The 20,925-nt window shown below is 37.8% G+C and overlaps 1 protein-coding gene across 1 annotated transcript in view; it reads right to left on the bottom strand.

The window, feature by feature from the left end:
• The window catches only part of ARHGAP15 (Rho GTPase activating protein 15), a 609,081-nt gene that overhangs the window by 225,801 nt on the left and 362,355 nt on the right, over window positions 1-20,925 (bottom strand). The window contains exon 10 of the mRNA XM_054562678.1: window positions 2,001-2,099. Within this exon, the coding sequence (XP_054418653.1) occupies window positions 2,001-2,099 (99 nt within the window). The remainder of the gene's footprint in view (window positions 1-2,000; window positions 2,100-20,925) is intronic.

Below are 20,925 nucleotides of genomic sequence, written 5' to 3'. Positions count from 1 at the left end.
AGAAAAATATAATCAAAAGTACACACTTGTAAATCTTGCAATAATGTGAGAGGTTTATCTTGTGCTTCTGAGTTTTTATCAAACATTTCCAAAGAGTTCCTTTAAGCTGACACTGCCAAAGTGCTTTGAATTATCAGTTTCTTTGTGGAATTGTGCTCTTTGAGTTTCATTAAAATGCTTAGAAATTATTTTAATAATCATGTGTGATTAGCACCCGTTTAGTACTGGATCTACAAATTCATTTTAAGAGTAAACACCAGGACAATGAAATATAATGCCAGATACGGTTGCTTCTGTCAGCAAAAACATTGTCTTATTTTATTAAAAACTCTCACAAAATGCCATGAACAAAGGATGCAGTTTCTATTTACAGACATTTTCGACTGTACAATATTACACTATCTCCATACCACAAAGCTGTATGTAGCAGAATTTTCATCTTGCCTAGGGTATGTACATGAATAGAGAGGTACAGAGTCCTTTTTCATACGTGCGTGCACACATCTCATTATGTAGAGCTTCCCCCAAAGTCCTATTTGGATTTTTGTTCCAATATAACAGAGCTCACACCATCAGTACTATTTATAAGTGAATGAAGATTTCCTAAAAATGATAATTTAGCTATTGACAATAATAACATTATAACATTTTCGGTGATCCATTTTGGCTTTAAGTACTTATTAAATAGTATTTATTCCTCAAATATGTACTTATAAAATTAAATGAGATTGCAACATGCAATAAAAACACATTTCTCTCTCAACTCGATTGACTCCATTCCTCACAGACATCTCTCCTCGTGTTATTCTGCTTTTACTGTTTTCTACTCTCACTCTGAACTCTCTGCTCTTCTCTCTGATGTGTTGATATGTGTTCCCCCAAAGCCACTCCCTTTATCCACTTTCCCTACCCACTCATCCTCTTCTTGTTATTCTCCATTCCCTACTGATATGGGAATAATCAGATCCCAAGGCTGTCCTTACAGTATAATTAAAGTATGAATTTCCAGGAGTTGGAAATTGCAGACCATTTTTATTATGCTTCTATAATAAAGTCAGGTAACACTGAGAGAATTAAAATAGCTTTGCCCTAGCAGATAACTTGGTAAAGATTTTTTCTCCTTGGTTCTATTGTTTTAAGAGATTGGGGGCTGACAATGGGAATAGATTCACCAATTCTTTTTCTGAAAACACCTCTGTCTTTTACATGATATATATCCCCCTAGATCCTGGGAATATGTTGTAAACTTGTAACAGATGGTGATGAAGCTTCATATTTTTATGTAATACATTTTTTTGAGATTCTTCATGTACTGTATGTATCTTCCAGGGAAAATGACCTTGAATGAATGAAGTCATAGTCTGAAGGAAAAACACCTCACAGACAGACTAGCATAGAAATGATGAGTCAATTAGGTTTTGTTTTGTTCCCCTCAGTAAGATGAGATAATATCAGATGAAAAACAGAACGTTGAAATAGAAGGATCGAAGGTCATCTTAACACTGGAGGTGCATCTCTTAATTGTTCCAGGAAAACCAGTTAGCCGTATTCCAATTGAACAGAAACACGTGGGAAATGGAATATCACTGTTTGCAAGTAGAAACGCTATTTGCTTCACTTGGGTAATGTTGGGGGCTTACCAAAAATTGTTCTGGCACATCTACCAGCATGAATGTTAGGAGGGTTCTAACACTCTGAGTGCTGATATTTTATGAATGTTTTATCACTGGCTTGAAAACAAGAAGTTTGCAATTGAATCAACAATATGTCAGACAGACAAAATATTAAAAAAAGGAAAAGAACATTAGTGGGAATTACTGATGTCCCTATTGTAAAAACAAACTGAAGTTAATAAGAAACTTGATCCTCTTAACCGATTAACAAAAGTCAGGTTTTAATTGCATGGCTTCCCAGACAAATCAAGTGGTGCTGTTAACTTGAGCACTGGTTGTGCAGAGGGTGGTGTAAGGGGAGAAACTGCTGCATATTCAGTTACCCACCTCTTTTTTCGACAGCTTCAATGCATTGCTTTACGAACCGCGGAACTGTGGAATTTTCACGTTCACACACTGTGTGCAGATGAGAGCCAAAAATTTGATCTGCAAAAGAAACAAAGATGAGCTTCATTAAAATCCAAGCTTGCGTTGTTCTTTAATTTGATTTTGTTTCCATATCCACTGCATGATGAAACCTGCATCTTGCATAGGAATCAATTTTTTGCTTTTATTCCAAATTGTCTATTGCAGACATACAAAGACCATAACTCTCTCCTTCATGGAACAGGGCTCCAGCTCCAGAGAAAGAAAAATAACACTCTGCCACCGATTACGCGGGGGTGACTGAGTATATTATAGTCTCTCTGGGCTTCACTTTGTTAACAATCTACAAAATAATGACAAGGAATTAAGTAAACTTCTACAAAATAACCAATCTTAATGAATGATGTCTTGAGTGTTTTAAAACATTTTTCAATGATCACCAAAATTATGACTTTGTCAGCATACTTAGAAGAGTCATTTTGTGGCTCAATGATATTTGACAAGGCAAGATCCAGGAGACTTAACTTCGAAGTGAATTTCTAAACTTTTCTCCTGCCTCAAATGCCCTTCCTTTTCTCTAATCTAAGTATCCCATTTCTTTTAGAGCTTAGCTCAGATAGCACTTTCTCTACAAACTCAATCCTTCCCATCTCGGCTTTGTGTCTTCAAGTAGCATTGGGTTTTTGGAATACCAGTTCTGCAGTATGTTAATAGGTGATGTGTGAAAAAGTACCATGATCGAAATGGTTTAGCAACATTGGTTTAAAAAAGCTGAACACGTTCTTTTACGTATGTTTATTTTAGAGCTTGATATGCCTACGTGCCCTGGGAATCTCTGCGAAGGCCTAGAGGATGCACTGTTTCTCACCTTTATTTGAATAAAATCCTTTTATTTCAAGGGGCATCTCTCTAGATTAGTGTTTCTGAGAATGCACTAGGTGAAATCCTAGCCTAGCCTTCTCATTTAGAACATGATTTATGCTACCTTGCATAGAGTATTTACATTTATAATGTATGATATATATTTTCTCAAAGTAAATTCTGAGTGCTTGTATCATCTACATGTTCTTTTTAAAATAAGATTGTATTTACTTACTTTTAGAGAGAGGGAAAGGGATGGAGAAAGAGAGGGAGAGAAACATCATTGTGTGGTTGCCTCTCATGCGTCCCCTACCAGGGACCTGGTCTGAAACCCAGGCACATGCCCTGACTGAGAATTGAACTGGCAACTTGTTAGTTCACAGGCTGGTACTCAATCTACAAAGCCACACCAGCCAGGGCTGATCTACATGTTCTTATAGTCACCCGTGCTTTGCACAGAAGCTAGCTCACAGGATTCATGCCCCAGAGTTTTAAATTTGTGGTAAAATAGAGATGACATAAAATTTACCTTTTAACCATTTTTATGTGTATAGTTCAGTGGCATTAAGTGTATGTATATTGTTATGCAACCAACACCACAAATCCATTTCCAAAACTTTTATAAACAGCATAAATGTGTATTCCTGATAATGAAACAGATATTTAGTAGTTTCAAAGGCTTCCCATCTTGCTCAGAATGAAATCCAATTTCCTAACGCCACTTCCAAGGCAGCACGTGACCAGACCTTCCACCAATTAATTGATTCCATTTGCTTCCTGCCCTCCCTCTCCCCCACATCACTAGCCTGAAGCCTCTCTGTCCACATTGCTAATCCTTTTCCACACGTCTGCCTCGGCACTTTGCACTTATTATTTCCTCTGCGTGGAACTCCACTGCTCTAGGCCTCCAATCGAACATCACCTTGTGATTCTGGCCTTTCCTATCTACCCTTTTAAAAAAATGGCAACCACTGCCAATAGGAACTCTACATGTTACTTCCCTGCCTTACATTTGTGAGAGCACTTATCTCCAGCTGGCATATTAGATTGAAGTGTTTACTGGTTAGTTGCTTCCCTTGCTTAGAATGCAAAGCTCAGGAAAGTCAGACTATACCTATTTCTTTTATTAGTGGATCCCCAATAACGAGACAATGTTTGACATACACTAGAAGTTCAATAAACATTTATTGAATGATTGAACACAAGACATCATCTGAATCATTGGTGGAGGTTTTCAATGAATTTAAAAATTATTTGTAGTAGAATTGAGGAGAGAATATAAAATGCAGCACAATAAAAAGCTAAATAATGTATTATTACAAAAAGATAGTCATAATGGAGTATGGGAAGACTTCAGGGATGTCATGTTTTTCACCCATTTCCTAGAAACATTGGTGATTTGAATTTGGGAGAACCCAGCAGAGAGGGAGAAATTTCAGGCTAAATCACTAATAATAATGCACACTATTAAAATGTGCATCTTCATTCAAGAGGCAAAAATAAGATATGCTCAAAACACCCCAACAAGTATAGAGAGTAATAAATAATCATGGGTATTGCTTTGAATACTTGGTTAAGTATCACAGATATATTCAAAATAGTGAGTTACTACTATAAGAAAGAATGACATAAATATTTGAAAAAATTAGCAAGAACTTCAGATGGAATAATTTACCTTGATTAGATTTATAGTCAGAAAGAATTGCTATAAAGTATAAACCATTTGATGAAAATAATAATTCAAATCAATTTCACAAATATTTATTACCTTTTATCTTTACAGCAATAACATAGGCATATTAGATTGTAAAACATAATCAAGAAGTTCATAATCTTGGAAAAGCTAATATAAGTCAAATAATATACAAAACAGATGTAAGAGGTGTCATAAAAGATACTAAATGCTAAGAAAGGTGTCCTATAATATAGGTCCCTTGGTGACATTTAGTGCAGATGTAGATTGTGTGTGGTGAGGAAAGATGAGTCACTTAAGAAAAATAGATTCCTGTAAAAAGTATATATTAAAATCTAGAGAGATTTTCTCTTCTTAGGTAGAGAAAGACATGAAAGCATGCTAGGGCATTTGCTCTTTTATCCACTTAGTTATTTGCAAAAGAAAATCCTGAGCACCCGCCCTGTGTCAGGAGCTAGGAAAAGTATTGGTAATGTAATAACTGAGACCCATTACTTATGTTCAAAGAGTTTCTTGTCTAGTAGGGCAGCATATAAATAAACTGGTAGAAACACTTCATCATGAAAAATCGTCTAACCGGGGAAGCACAGACGCAACGGGAGGATGCAGCATGGCACTGGACCAGCCTGAGCATCCATGGAAGTCTCCCAGAGAAGAGCTGAATCCTCAGGAATAAGGAAGACTTAAACTGGAGAGTTAAGAGAGGGGACAAAGGGCACTTGGGGAAGATGGGGGAGGGGTGAACAAACATCAGTGATGGGAAGAACGATAAGATGAATATACTGTGCTGAGGGAAATATTTGCTGTTTCTTGTTGAGAGAAATTTTGATATATGAAACTTTAAAAGGAGATAAACATTGTGTTATGAAAGATCTTAAATACTAAGCCAGGAAGGTTAAATTATTTGAGAGTTTTCAGGTGCCATTGATTTCTTATACATGTGCTCCTCTCTCCCAACTTATTTCTCGTGTTCAGAGACCACTCATAAGACAGAGCCTGGAGATGTTCTCCAATGACTTCTGCTTCTCTTACAGCTTTGGGTGATTGGATAGTTTTGGTCAGTGAAATATCAGGGAATGTGACTTGGGAAGCCACAAGGGAAGATTTTTTTCTTTGATAAAAGGAGAGGTGTTTATGAAGACACACTTTCTTTTTTTCTTCTGCTTTGAACATCACTGTGAAATCATGTGATGCTTGGAGCTAGTGCAGCAACCTTGTCTCTGAGAGGCAACAAGTGTGCAAACAAAAGATAGCATGATAAAAAAGACCTGAATCTACAAAAAACCTGAGACTTCAGTGACACTATTGAACTTTCAATCCAATCCTAAAACACTTTCTCTAGATTTGTTGTTATATGAGATGATATAAGTCATTTTTAATAGAGTATTCTGTCAGCTGCAACAAAGAGGTTCATAAGCAAATCTAGAGTACAAATCATGTGGCATATTGGCTACAAGGAGGTTAAAGGCTGATTGCCTAGGAAAGATGTGGAGGCCAGAATCAGGATAGATAGAGTCGTGGTAAATTTAATCATTGTTCACAATTCTCATCTTCTCTGAATTACATTTATACATTTAAATCTTTCGCCATGTGTCTGTGGTAACACTCACTAGATTGGGCAACTTTTTATTTCCCCCACTTCTTGATGTTGGGCTTAGCCATATGCCTTGCTTTGGGCAATGCAGTGTGAGTAGAAATGACAATGTGTCATGTTCCAGGCTGAGGCCTTAAGACACGATACAGAGTTCTGCTTTCCTGCTTGCTTCTCTGTTGTAGCCAAGACACGAGCTTCCCTGAGTAGCTACTGTCCTTTAGTCTGGGTTCCAGAATGAATATATATGGCACAGAACAGAAGCCTGCCTTCAATGATAAAGCAAAACCAGTAAGACCTACAGGCCAAAGCAGGGCTGTTCAGTCTAAACTGTCTGACACACAGACACATAAGGAAAAAACACTTTTTGCTGTATGCCACTGAGATTTTGTGCTTATTGGTTATGCAGCAATAGCTAACTGATAAAGATGACAACAGGTTTCTGGGCTTTTGGCGATTTGAGCAATATTGTGAGAATAAAAACAAAGAGAGTTGACAGAATATGGCAACTGGCACTGGAAAGCAAACGACAGAGAAAAAATAATTCTAAACTTGCTAAGAATGTAGAATTTTTCATCAGTTAAGATTCAACTCTAAGGAAGTGACTCAAGGGAAGCTGCTCTCACCTTAAAATTAAAGCTCATTATGCCTCACCTAATATTAAGGCACTCCTTATTCTGTATTATCTCCAGATCAATTCAGTTCTATTGAATTCACATCAGTGAAAATTTCTTGAGCACCTACCACATACTGGGGTTGTGAAGGAAGCAGAGTCACTCATTCATGAACTATCACATACCCATATGAGCCAGCCACTGTGCTCCAGCCTGAAAATGCAATGATGCATGAAGCATGATCTCCTATAGTCTATTGGGGAAGAATAACTCTCACAAACACTTATAATGTGATTAGTGCTATTTCAAAGGTATGTGAATAAGCCAGGCAAAGTTCAAAGTACTTCATATATTATAACTTATTTTATCTTTATACCAATTCTGAAGTATAAAGACATTGAGTCTTTTGTCTATAACTACAAAGCATCAATCTTTATGAATATATGTATATTCTTTACATATATATCTATATATATCAAGAATATAGATATGTATTCTCTCTCTGTCTCTCTGTCTCTCTGTCTGTCTGTCTCTCTCTCTCTCTCTCCCCCCCCAAACTAAGACCATGGAGAAAAGAGGGGATTAATGGGATTTGTTAGAAGGAGATCAAGATGCAGAAAACTAAGGGTTTCGAGAATAGTGAGATTCATATTTAGAAATTAAGACAAGCATTTTAGATGCAGCAGATTGGTGATGCAAGGTAAATGCAAAAAGTTCTCTTTGCATTTTGGCAATTCCAAGGCTGTGATGGCCCTAAAAAGATGGCTTTAGTAGAAGTATGAAACTGAAAAGCAGATGTTTGTGGTCAAGATTTGAAGAGAAGGTGAGGATGCAGAGACAGCAAAGAGAGTCCTTTCTTAAGAAGTTTTGTAGTGTAAATTAATTATAAACAATGACTGGACTTAGGGAAGGATTTTGACTTGGGGTGAATAGGAGAGAATTTCAATTCCAGGGTATTTTTGATTGCCATGGTGCTCTGAGGGGTGAGGTGCAAGACGGCCGGCTATTTTCTGTTGCTATAATGGGGGAGGTGCATTACTGCCACTTACTGGGGGGTTCAGGCAAGTGCAGGCAATCTCTCACGGAAAAACTATCCCTTCCTCATGCTGGTAGCACCCTGGTGAGAAAGGGGCCTAGATTTACTGAACTTCATTAGATAGAAGGGAGGTGTTTGCTTTCACTAGTTACCAGAAAAGCCAAAATTGTTCTTCTCACTTCTAGACTCTCTTTAGACAGGCTACATTCTCCCAAGAAGTTATGGCTCTGGTGTCTAAGGACTTAGCTCTTCAGCTGGATTGTCACGTGGCCCAAGCTGGACCACTGCATGTCTACACACACACACACACACACACACACACACAGTTAGAAACCAATACTGCAGACTAAGGTAGGTAGCTCCTGGGATTTGAATGGTAAGGCTGCCTACACTCAGACATTGGTGGCCAGGGGCAGTCATCTGGGGAGATGACCATGTGCAGCGGGTGAGCGGGCAGAAGAACTCATCTGCAGAGAGAGGTGAATGAAACAAATACACCTTAACTCCACATTTTCTGATGCCTAACTCCAGGCACCATATATCTTTGCCATGAGGTGCATTAGAAATTAGAGCAAATTTCCCTTTTTAAATCAACAAATTAAACTTGACTAGAACATGGGCAAAGCATTTCTCTAATGTATCAAGAGTCAGGTTACAATAACAATGGAAGAGGCCAGGCTTGGGAAAAGAACACAGAGAGATGAACTGTCATAGACTGTACTGGTTAGAATACTGTGGTGGACAACTCTTGTGTTTTTTTGGGCCCCATAACTATTCATCTATTCTCTCGTAAGAGCACCTGATCTTCCTTTGGGGTTGACACCTTTCCCATATTGCAGCCATTTGTTTTGAGTAGTGCTGACTCCACTACCTCCAGCTCCAGGAAAGAACATATACTTTGTCTCCCTGGCCACAGTAATTGGTTCAAGCATGAACACATGGTCCAGGCAGATCTGTCAAGTAAAACCTAGTGCTACTGGGAAAGAGGGATCCTCTTTCTACAGGTGTTGGTAAGCTACAGGGATGTGAGTTTGAGCTTCCATTAAGTTATGTTGCCACTTGCTGGGAAGAAGTACCGGAAAGGCAACAGAGTGGAAAAAAGAGCTGAGCAAGAGAGGAGATAAAGATCTGAGAGCATTTTTGGCCCCTAGATCCAGCCATGCCAGAATCTATCCTTGCCCCTTGGACTTTTCAACTAAGTAGTCCAACAAATTCCATTCTCACTTTTGAAGTTTAGACAAGTTTATTTCAGTTACAATGGAAATAATCTTGCTTACAATATTAGCCTTCAACATAAAATGGTGAATTATGTAACTTATAGAGATGATAATGCACATGAAATGACTTTGCAAAGTAAAAAGTGTTACTCGAAGAAAGTAAATCATAGAGATTTGGCTAAAATGTCATTGTCAAATTTAAGGACTGTTGTAGAATTCCCATCCATCCATAAATCTGATACAGTCCAGAGTCTGATAAACTAAGAATGACCATTAAATTATACAAGGTTCTGTGTTTTAACCACAGAATCTTCTACCTTAAAATAGTGCAAGGAAAAGGGAAAGCAGAGAGAAGCTAGCCTGTGTTCCAGGCAAGCATTCTTAAAACTAGGTTTTGCCCCCTAAACTTCCATGCCTGATATCCTGGCACAACACTAAGGAGTATTTCTGTGTTCCCCTTCCTTATGGTATTCCAAAAAGGGAGCAGTCCCAGAACCCTGAGCTCCCGACTCCCCACCTATATTCCCATCTGTGGGCTCACTGGTAGTCCTTTCTTCTTCTCTTAACAACTCCTTGTATTTAGCAAACACCTCTTGCTAGGGGTGCCAATGTTTTTGGAATGCTCTTCAAATGCCTATGGCCTTGGCTAGTGTGATCATTATATCTTCTTTCTACTGTACTGCTTCAGCACGTATACTGGGGTGACAGACAACACATTGGTTGGAGAAAATCCATTTTCTGCAATTTTTCATTGAAAGCATCTTTTGGTGAGAAAAATAAATAGACCCTCCACATGACTGCACTTATAAATCATGTTGTTTACATAATGAATTAGAGTTTAACTAGGAAATGGTGGATTTTAATCTTTAAGCTTTCAAAGTTTTGACCGATTTAGTTAGTTCATCAGCATAACCAGGTTAAGTCTCCCAGATTACAAATTAGCTCCATTCTCCCTCATCTCTGCTATATATTTTTGACAAATTATGGAAAGAACACCCAGTAATGGGATCTTTGTCAGTTAGATTCCAAATGAATCAAAACTATGAGGAAAACCATTCAATAGAGGCAGTTAAATGTTCAAATAATGTGACGGTGTTATCATCATTTACCCAGAAGACAGTCTCCACACGCTTTTCAAAATGATGTTATTCTGCTTTCAGGACAGAGGGCCATTGCGGCTTCTCAAGGAAATTTTAAAAAGGAAAAACAAAGCACCTAAAACTACTAAGTGAACAGCTCAGCCACATATACACACAGACACATACCAGACACGTATTTTGGTTATGAGGTACACTTGTGAAGGTTTTTTGGCTGCAATAGAACAAAAACAAAAAGCAAAAACAAACAAACAAATCCTGTGGCCATCTTAAGCAAAGAAAATTTATTCAAATACTATTGAGAGATGGAGGTGGAAGGAAACTCAAAGAATTTACTGGGAACTCAAGTAATTTATTAATTAGTCAAAGAAATTACTGGAGTCTGGGGGAACAGTCTCAGGGATGTTTAAAACCCAAGGGGCATAGGCGATCCCTAAAATAAGAAGCAAGAAATATAGCAATTGTCTTGTCAGTCAGAGAGCTGGGTCGGATGTTATTTTCTTTGTCGCCCCACCAATGATACTGCCATAATGACTTCTATTTACCTGATGCTTAAGACTGGAAGTTCCAGGAGAGGATGACTAGTGGTTGAAATCAAGTTTCAAAATGGGTCGGGATGAGAAAAATATATATATACTCTTTATAGCCTCCATTGCAGGTAGTGTTCAGTTGGAACTTTTCTCCCTGCAGAGTGCCACACAGTTGGCAGATTATTTCCCATTAAGCCGCTATTGTATAAGGGAGGGGCTTTGGATGCTGAAGGGCAAAAATAATATTCTGAACATGCACAATTTCATCAATTTAATGGAATTCATTCTTTGATTTTAAACCATAAGTGACATTTAGTTTTCCTTTAGAGCATTGGTTTCCAGACCAAAACTTTCAGACTACTTGTCAAGGAATCCTGCTTCTACTCTTTTATATTTTCTCCACTTTCATCCTTACCACCTTTCTTTTTCTCCTTTAAAATACTCCCCATATGAGTATCTATCAGATAGTTTTCCACAACTTTACTGAGAATTTTTGGAGAAATGGGTGATTTAAGTAAGCACTGTAGTTTACTGATGGTTTATGTCTTTGAATTAAGATGCAGAAAAATATGCCTAATGCTAAAATACTACTGAATTTAATCTCTCTTAGGTGCTTCAGAAGATACTGCATCATCTTATGATGCTTTGGACTTTAATTAAACATGTCAGCTATGGCTTTATGGTACATAGATATCAAAAACTGGACTGATTCTATGCTGAGTCTCTCCTATACACTGGAAGTAAATCTCTCTCATTGCCTTGTTTACTTGTGATTTTTTTCTCATAAGAGGCAAGTACTGAAAAAAAGCTTAATTATTTTTAACTTTTAAGTAGCTTAGAAAATAAATAAATAGACGTTCTAAATAGATACACTTCTGTGTATAGTTTCCCTCCACATGTTTATTCATATTTTTGTATCTCATCTAACCTAACAGATTTTAAAGTTCCTGGTGGATAGTGATAATGTCCAGTCTGGGAAGACTGGGGGAGATTTGCCTAGACTCCCATGGAGAAGTTCTCCCCAAACAATTGCAGGCTACAGCTTCCAATCAAAGTTGGATGGTTGGCTGCAGGAGTAGCATCATTTCACTAGAGCAGCCCAGTTTCAGGGGCAGGCCAGCCGCCACCCAGACAGGATGTCAGAGTTCTTCCCCTGCACCTTCCATTTGTTCTCCTTCCTTCTCTGGGCTTCCACCTTTCAGACTCCAGCAGTCTCCACCTTTCCCAATTTCATTCCCAGTATTGTTCCCATTTGGCTCCATCTTCTAAGCTCTTAAACTCTCATGGAAATAGAACTCAACTCATGTTGGTTGCAATTAATACAATGGACATTTCGGTAAGTCCACCAGCCAAAAAGAAATTTGTAGCTTAAATGAAGAGTTTGCTAACTCAAATGGAGCAATGATTATGAAATTTTTCTGTATCTGTCTACTCTAGGCAGCAACTTTGCCTTATACTTTTCCCTCCCCCTGCCTGCCCAGCAGTACAACACACAGATACACACATATACATACTCCTCACACATGTATATGCTCTGAATCACAAAAGTATAGAGAATGGTTTAACCAAGTGACTATTTCATGCATTTTTAAATCTATCCATTAAATCTGTCCATCCCTGAATATTTTTCCATACCTGTTGAGGATAGAATAAAGAATAGAACATGAGGTCTTCATATAGCCTATAAATGGAGAAAACAACCACACATACACATTAACATGTAATATATGTCAGGTGTGATAGGTATTATGAGAAAGGTAAAGCAAGGCAGGGGGATAGAAAGCTAGTGGGAGGTGTTGTCAGCAATGGCATCTCTGAGGCAGGGCCATTGAACAGAGACCAAAAAGAGCAAATGGGTGAGTCAACACAAAGGGAGAGCATCCTATCAGGGGAGCAGACGTGCGTAAGGCTGTGGGGGTTAGTGAGGTACGTTAGAGGAGCAGCAAGGCCGGTGCGGCTGGAGTGAAGTGACGGACAAGAAGTACAGTTGAGGATAAAACTGAAAAGATAGCCTGGGGGCCAAAGCAGGTAAGACTCTATAGGTCAGCATGGATATTAAATGCTATTTCAAGTATAATTTTATTCTAAGTCATTGGAGATTATTAAGCAGGAAAGTAACATAAGGTAATCTCTGTTTCTTCTTTTTTTCTTTTTTTTTTAATTGTTGTTCAATTACAGTTGTCCCCATTATCTCCCCATTAATCTCTTTTGTCCCACCCACCCTCTGTTTTTAAATGATCCATCAGTTATAGTTGCTGTGTGAAGACTATATTTGGAAGGTCAAGAAAAGAAGCTGAGAGGCCAGTTGGGGGGGCTGGTAAAATATTCCAGGGAGAGATGATGTTGCTTAGATAAGAGTGGTAGCAAGGGAAGTGACTAAAAGGGATTGAATTTAGAATATATTTTTAAGGTGAGATTTTCCTAAAAGACCAGGAAAGGCAGTGTAGAATGGAGGGAGACTCCAGCTGGCAAATGCCAGAGATATCTTGTGAGGCAGAGAACATGTGGGAACTGAGGAAATTAAGGGTTGTTCTAGATAAATGTGAAGTGTCTACCAAACATGCAAAGAAAAGTCAAATGGACATTTGAATTGTAAGTCTGGAGCTTGAAGATGAAGTTTTATGTTTGGAAAATCTACAGATAGAATTTGAAGCCACAGGACTGGAATATTTCAACCCTGGCATACTTGAATAGTGCCCAGCAGTCAAAGAAGAAGAATGAAAAGAAAACTTGAAGGAGTTGACATAGGAGAAGCCCAAGATTGTGCAGCTCCTGAGAGGAACAGACTCCACCGAGGCAGCACTCACTGAGTTTCCAAAAGGAAGAAGAAAAAACTATAAATAAGTAATAATTCTAAAACCACTGAAAGACTTCATGTCCTGCTTCCGTTCCTTTCTACTTTTTTCTGGGTAACATCTCTGGAAGTAGAGTGGATTAAGATGGTTTCTAGTCTACTGAATACAGCTCACAGTCTAGTTAGGAGATATTAAAGTAATAAAATCATAAAATTATACTTTTGGGATAAAGAGAAGAGAGGACTAATTCAGAATGAAGAAGACAGGGCTGACTTCCTGGAGTTGGTAAATTTGAGCTGGAAGAATGAACATGAATAAAAGTTTTTAAGTAGAGAAAGTTGGAAAAGAATATTCAAGGTAAAGAAAATTTTATAAAGTAGGACATGATAAGTGTAATTCCTGACACTTGTATTTCTCTTATATTCTATTACATTCCCTTCTGGGGGCCAAATGAATGCGTGAGTGAATGAATGAATGAATGAATGAATACAATGCATTAAAGAAAGTGATTTCTGTGTAAAGATCTTGCCATGATCACTTAGTTATGAGAGAAATATGTTCCAGTTTACTTTGCATTAGTGCATTTTGGAAATTAGCATGGCTAAATTTTGTTTAGCAAAGACCGATTATTTAGATTTTTGGTTGACAGTAATTTCTGCTTTCATTTGTCTGCCTTCCTTTCATTAGAATTACAGAGAGGGCTAAAAAATGGGAAGAGAAATAAAATTCAAAGATGTCAAATTTTGCTACCTTATCCTGTATGTGTGTACACTTTATATTCTTAAAATTGAAAACTGTTCAGAATTCAATTATTCAATCACATAACTTACTGTAATTACTCTGAAGTTAACACTTACTGATTAGGTTGTCTACTTACTTGGCTTACTAGGAGCTTCACTGGGGGTTGAGACTCCTGCGAAATCAGTACTTTTATTTCTGTTTGAGTGACAATTCTAAAGAGAAAACTTGATACATACAATGTGTTCAGATATGTGATTAAATTAATTCTGAATAATTTAATTTCCCTTTATAGCTCAATGAATATGGACTAAAGCTGGAAATGTCATTCAATGATTGATAAAAGTTGAAAGACTCTTTTAGGGCGGGGAGAGGGGAGAAATTTTGACTCACTTCAAATTTAAGTAAAATCTAGGAAGGAACACTGCACTTTTCCTAATAGTGGCATAGATCTGTGAGTATCCCAGGTGGTAAGACTTCAATTTATTTGCATGAATGCATAGTTCAATAAGAAAAGATTCAAATTTAGTTGGAGTAAAACAGCTTAATGATTTCAAATATTACTTGTAATGTATTAATAAAGCAGGTTTGAATATCTATAATGGAGTCTCTTTCATTTGGGTCTTAAGGGTGTTCTCATAGCCACTAATGCTGAGTGCTAGGTACTTGCTGAAGTACCTAAGAGGAAAGCACTTTAGGTTAAAAGCACTTTCTCTTCTCAGCCTCAGGTTAAAAGCTATTTCAGGATTCTGTTAAAGGCATTCTTTAGTCCTCAGCTTGTGCTTAAAAGCGGCTTTTGATGAAAAGTGCTTTGAGGCAGGTAGAGGATTTTATAATAAACCATATTAAGAGCTGGGGAACCATGTGGTTCTGTGGAAGTGTTAGCTAGCTCGGTGGAAGTGTGGTAAGCACGGAGCAGCTTTGCTTGTTCCTGTGGGCTGCTCTGAACAGTGTGATCCAATGGTTATTCCATGCAAAGAAATTGAAAAAAAACATTTCCAGGTATGTAATTGGAGAGAAGGGGTTAGGAGCCCAAACTGGTAGGTCGAGCCGCATACACTTCTGAAAATATTTTGTCTCTTTTGGGCTTCCAGTCAAATACAATGTGCGTTTCTCTTTCTTTGCCCTTACTATGGAAAGTGTCTATGGACTAACATTTCTCAAACAGCTTATCCTGTTCCAAAGCTACCCACAGAATTGAATAAACAGTATTTCACTGAGAGATGCACTTTGCATATTGTACATTTTAGGTGTTTATTGCACACTTTTCGTTTACATTACTTTTCTAGCTGACAAGACCTTACATGGTAGGGGATGGTCACATACAAAAATGGAACAAAGTATCTCAGTTGGATCTGCCTACTGAATTGGAAGAATGACATTCACCACCCAGATGTCTAATCGCAAGCATTAATATTAGTTGGTGATAGCTTATGGAGGTCCAAGACAATACTGAGAGACAACAAAATAGTACATATATTCTAGTTAAGTCCCAGGGAGTAGATATGACTTCTGTTGAGGACAAGGCCTCAGACAGAATGGCAAGAAACTATTTTCTCACTCTGTCAGCTTCAAAGTCTAAGAGCTGTTGCTTTAGGCCCTAAGTTAACACACAGGTGTTTGGGTAGAAGGGCAGTCTTCCCATCTGCTTTGACACCAGAGTATATCCGGAAATGCAGTGGGAACCAGAGGGATGGGAGCACTGTTCAGCATCTGGAACATTTTGTAGGTTCAGAAGCTCCTGGGCAGTACCTAGGCAGTGAGGCATCCCTCTCCCGGAAGATGCTGGCTGCATGGCCATGGTGTGGGGTCTTCCCTGGCCAGTTTATAGGCAATGAGCTATCAAAGAAGAAGAGCATTAGGCTGGCTGTCCTTATCATATGTAATACACTGCAGATGCTCCCAGATATAGCCAGGGACACCATGAAGACAAAGAAAGACTGAGTTGCTATGATTACACAGGTGGGAGTCACGACCTGTGATATTTGTGTTTTATGTCAGTATTCCTTCATTCACATCCACAGGCTGCTGCTGGGGCATGGCCCGCTGAGGTGAGATAGGAAAGAAGTAATGTTAAATAAAAAGCACTAATTTTATAATTTAGCTTTATAATATATCTTTCCCTTGGTATTCTAAAGTTAAGCTAATTTGGCAGGGTTTGGAAGTCATTTTTTTTCTTGAATATTTCTTTTTAAGCAGTCTAAACTTTGAAAGGAGGAATCACATCTTATACATCTTTGTGGACCCAGTCAGTCTCTGGCCCATCACATGTCATGTGTTAGGTCTTCCATAAGTGCTCATCAAATTAATAAAAATAATGGGTACTAAGTGAATAATGAAATTCAAACTCCTCAGGTTGGCACTACGGAAATCACCTGCTACAGACACTTCTCATCAAACTCTCCACATTTCATTACTCACTGTTTCCCCTGCTTTCCCCCAACAGTGCACTTTGAAAGTCTCACCCATCTCTCTACATGTTCAAATGTTTAAGCCAAGACTCCATTTAAAGATGATAAAGGAAACATTAATCTTTCCCACAGTTTTCCCACTTGCAATCTGTGACCTGAATGCCCCTTAAAGCATCTGATATTTGATACATTATGCTGTATTTATTGTACATTTATCACCCTTACTCATTACTCGGGGGACTCTTTTTTTTATGTAACTGTGTATTCTCTTAGAACACATTGATTTAAAGAATATGTATGAACAGGCAGGATGAATAACAATCAAAGCATAAAGGAATGCAAGCGTAGTTCTCCATCCTTGCTATTGCAATGCTACAAGCACAGTGATAGACACACAGAATGCTCCAAATGTTGGCTTTATTAGAGCCTTGTCACAAAAAAATCTCACCATAATTTGCCTGTTCCACAATTTTCAGAAGGCCTCCTCTGCCTTCAGAAGAGAGAGCATTTGCAATATGCCATGCCATAGTAAGTGTAGAATTAGGAGTAGAGTATAAGAATTAATAGTTACTATTTACTATGCTAATTGATCTTTATGTAGTATCAATGGTCCTGAGAGGTATTACTTGGAAGGTGTTAAGACAGGAAATTTCATTGCCTTGCCCATATTCACAAAGCAAATAAGTAGTAGTGCCAAGACTAGACTACAAATTTACTTCAACACTGGGTGATCTTTATGGCTTAATGACTGCAATACATTGTTGTCCTGAGTAAAATAGAGCAGCTATAGCTCTCTCCGCTAGCACAGGGAGAGTTTGTTACCACAGACTTTTCATTTCACACCATTCGAACCCAGACCCAATGTGATAGTCTTTCATGTATTTAATTATTTCAAACATCCTTTATATATTTAAACATGATATAAAACTAAGTCCAGTTTTGTGTTTGAGCGTTTCTCTTTCTCAAGAATGAACGGCATTTCTTGTTAGGCATTTTTTGTGTCTAGGATTCTAGACTGGTCATAATTGGGCTAACAGGCTGGGGCCTTTCTCCAGAAGTCTGCCTCCGCCGTTTCTAGCTTCCAGATGCTATGCCAAATGGATGAGTGTAGACTCCTTGTAACAGACCTCAGACAAGTGTCCATGGTTCAGCTCACTGTGTGAAACTCAAGCTCAACACATCCACAGTGGCATCTCAGAGTCTTCGCTTGAAAAATTGCACCTGGGAGACAGAGGTGTCCTCTAGACTTTTGGTAGTTTCATATTATAATAGCTGATTGTAGGAATAGATGGCTTTGGATTATCACAGGGAAATGCTTTCTACTAAAACTTTACCCAGAAGTGTTTACTACATCTCCACAACTCTTCAGATATGACACTTCACCTCCCAAACTTTCTCCAATGGGCTATTTATTCTTTATCTTCTGGTCCTGCACCAAGACTATAGTCCCTTGTTTCCCCCACTATCCATTTCTTGTCCATCAGTCTCTTCTGAGGCCATGGCTCCCTGGCCAGGGCTTCTGCTGTCTATTCTGTCCTCCATGCTACAGCATGAGACGAGCATATCCACAGAAGTAGTGTCGTGGTTAAGTGGCACCATGCAGTCACATTTGGAATACTTATATCCTTTTACTGCATAAGCACCTTTGGAATATTTTCTCCATCTTACAGTGGCATGTTGAATTCAACACAACCTCACACACAGATGTAGTTGTCCGTTGTCAAGGGATTAACAATGTCTTTTTGACCAATATACTTTTCTTCAAGATTATTCATTCATATTTTAAATATGCAGTCTTTCTGATTAAAGGTGCATTGATGCAAGTGTGTACATGAATAATGGAAACATGCTAGAGAATTTGAGATATCTGACATCACTGGGAATTCTGTTTTTGATGAAGAGAGGGCCTAACCTTGCTCCCGCCCCCCCTTTAAATGTTTGACTTCTTCAACTGGTAATTATGTAAACAGATTTATAACCAAAATGAGCTCTCACTTCCTCTTTGACATGTTAATTGTTTCTAAAAAACATTAAGTGAGGTCTTGTCAAATTCTTTACATAATATTGAATGTCCTCCTATGCTAATTAATTTTTTTAAGACGGAAAAATTGTAACATGCTCAAGGCCCCAGTGCACTTAAAATGTGGAGTCACGAAAGATGTAAACACAGTATTTTACTGTTCAGAGAATGAATGGATGAAGTGGTACAAATGATGGAGTCTGGGGGAGTAAAAGCTTGTCTGAAATTTAGATCATTTGGAATATGAAGATACTTAGATGTCCTCAAGATATTTTCAGACCATCTGCTTTCTTATTTCTCAGCCTCTCGTTGCATGATAGATTTTTTCATGGTGAGGTTAACTGAGGCCAGTCAGCCCCTGCCTCCATCTTTTCTTTTCCTCCTAGGAGTTTGAGTTCCAAGTTCAAAGGGACAAGTTAGGAGTGATATATTCAAGTTAATGACCCTCACATGTGTTTAACTTGGATGACATCTCCTCTAAAGTCTCCCTCCTGTCTAATATGGGTAGATAAGAAAATCATTAAAAAATTGGAGCTCAACAACTGTTGAAAGAGAATGAAATTTTTTTCTCCTGTGCTCTTACATTTCTAAGGGAAATAGATCTTATGAAAATGTCAATCCATGTAGCAGCCTCTTAGATGGCTATCTGTGCAAGTTATCCATCTCCACACAAAGCATGATTCAATGGCTGCATGCAATTCAGTATTTTAAGGTTTAGTCCATCTTCACAGGTTATAGTTTGGGGAAAAGTTTGAGCAATAAATATGTAACATATTTTCTTATAAATACTGACCAAATACATAAGAATTATTTTGTTGCAGAATTAGAGCATTATGCATAATTTGACTATCCTATACGTCTGGTATCCTATACCAGGTATCATATATATATATATATGTACTGGTATCCACCATTTTTATTGTCAAATATATCTAAATCTGTTATCCACTAGTCATAATTAACACTCGATATTTGCTACATGTTTGGTATATGCTGGTTGGGCACAGTGTTTCAGTTTTTCATTTAAAAAACAGTATGTAAAATGGGTACATAATATTTAACTCTTTATTTCTTCAATAAACCCTAACCAAATTTTACTACAGATTGATGTTCTGTATCAGCTATATAAAGTGATTCTCATATTTTTTTCATGAAATATCACAGGTAAAATGCTAGCAACAATTGAAAATAGAATGCAGTTAGGTCCCAGTGTTGGATAGTAAGGGCACTGAAACCTTGGAAAAACATAGTGAAGAAAGTGTGCATAAACGGGTGTTTCTTTCTTTCTTATAAAACTCTACATTTCTCAGAATTCTGTACTGGGCTTTTCCCCTAAGCTACAGTTAAATTGTCAAAGTACATTTTATAAAATCTTTTTAAAAAATATATGTGTTGCTGACTTGAGGGGGAAGGAGGAAAGTTTTCTTAATTCTTTGTGCTCTTTTTTTCCTGTGTAAGAAGAAAGTATTCGGGTCATCTTTTTAAATAATGAAAACAAATAACTGTTCCCAGGAGAGTAAGAAAGCAGAGAAGAGGCTTTGTTTGACTTACTTGTGATAAGGCACTTTGGAGCTTCAGTTTTTGTGAGTTGAAGAGAGATATGTACACAACACTCCAAGCCCTCTATTATGACAGTTTATGCTTCCTATACAGCTTATTTAACTCAAATGCCTGGGAAATAGACACAATTACCACCTTATGGAATGCTACTTAACTTTAAATGTTCCCTACAGACTAGAAACCCACTTCATCAAAATGTATCTCAGTTTCTCAGAAATTATTTTGTCTGTAGGCTCCTGAATATTCCTGTGCAATTTAAAAATTTAACTCGGGATTGCTTAGAAATAACTGTGATATAAAAAGAAAGAAAAAAATTCCCATATTCAGGGAGTTTGTTCACAAGAATTCCTGTGAAAGAGCTGTGTCCTATGCCATGTACACTTTAATCATTCACTCTTTCAGCTGTTATCAATTTAAAACCAATGAAACCCCCACACTGAGTCCATTTGAGCAGTCAATTTTAATATCTCGAGGCATCTGTAGTTATTCTGAATTGGCTGCAAAAGCAGAACTAACAAGTTAAGCTCTAACCATAAGTCGACATCAGGCTGGTAAACCATACATCAAACACAGACAGTTAGTCAATACTCCAGTATGAAAAACCAACTAGCATTTTTAAGAAGAGCAATATATTCATAATATGTTTGGCAGTCTGGTTTGCATTGCTTCCTTGATGGCTGTGCATTTAACTTTCTAGTCAACAGGGTGCTTCTCACGCCAGCA

Source organism: Pteronotus mesoamericanus, unplaced genomic scaffold, assembly GCF_021234165.1.
Source record: "Pteronotus mesoamericanus isolate MK-2021 breed Mesoamerican mustached bat unplaced genomic scaffold, CSHL_Meso_final scaffold_651, whole genome shotgun sequence".
NCBI lineage: Eukaryota > Metazoa > Chordata > Mammalia > Chiroptera > Mormoopidae > Pteronotus > Pteronotus mesoamericanus.
This window is presented reverse-complemented; position numbering and strand designations above follow the sequence as displayed.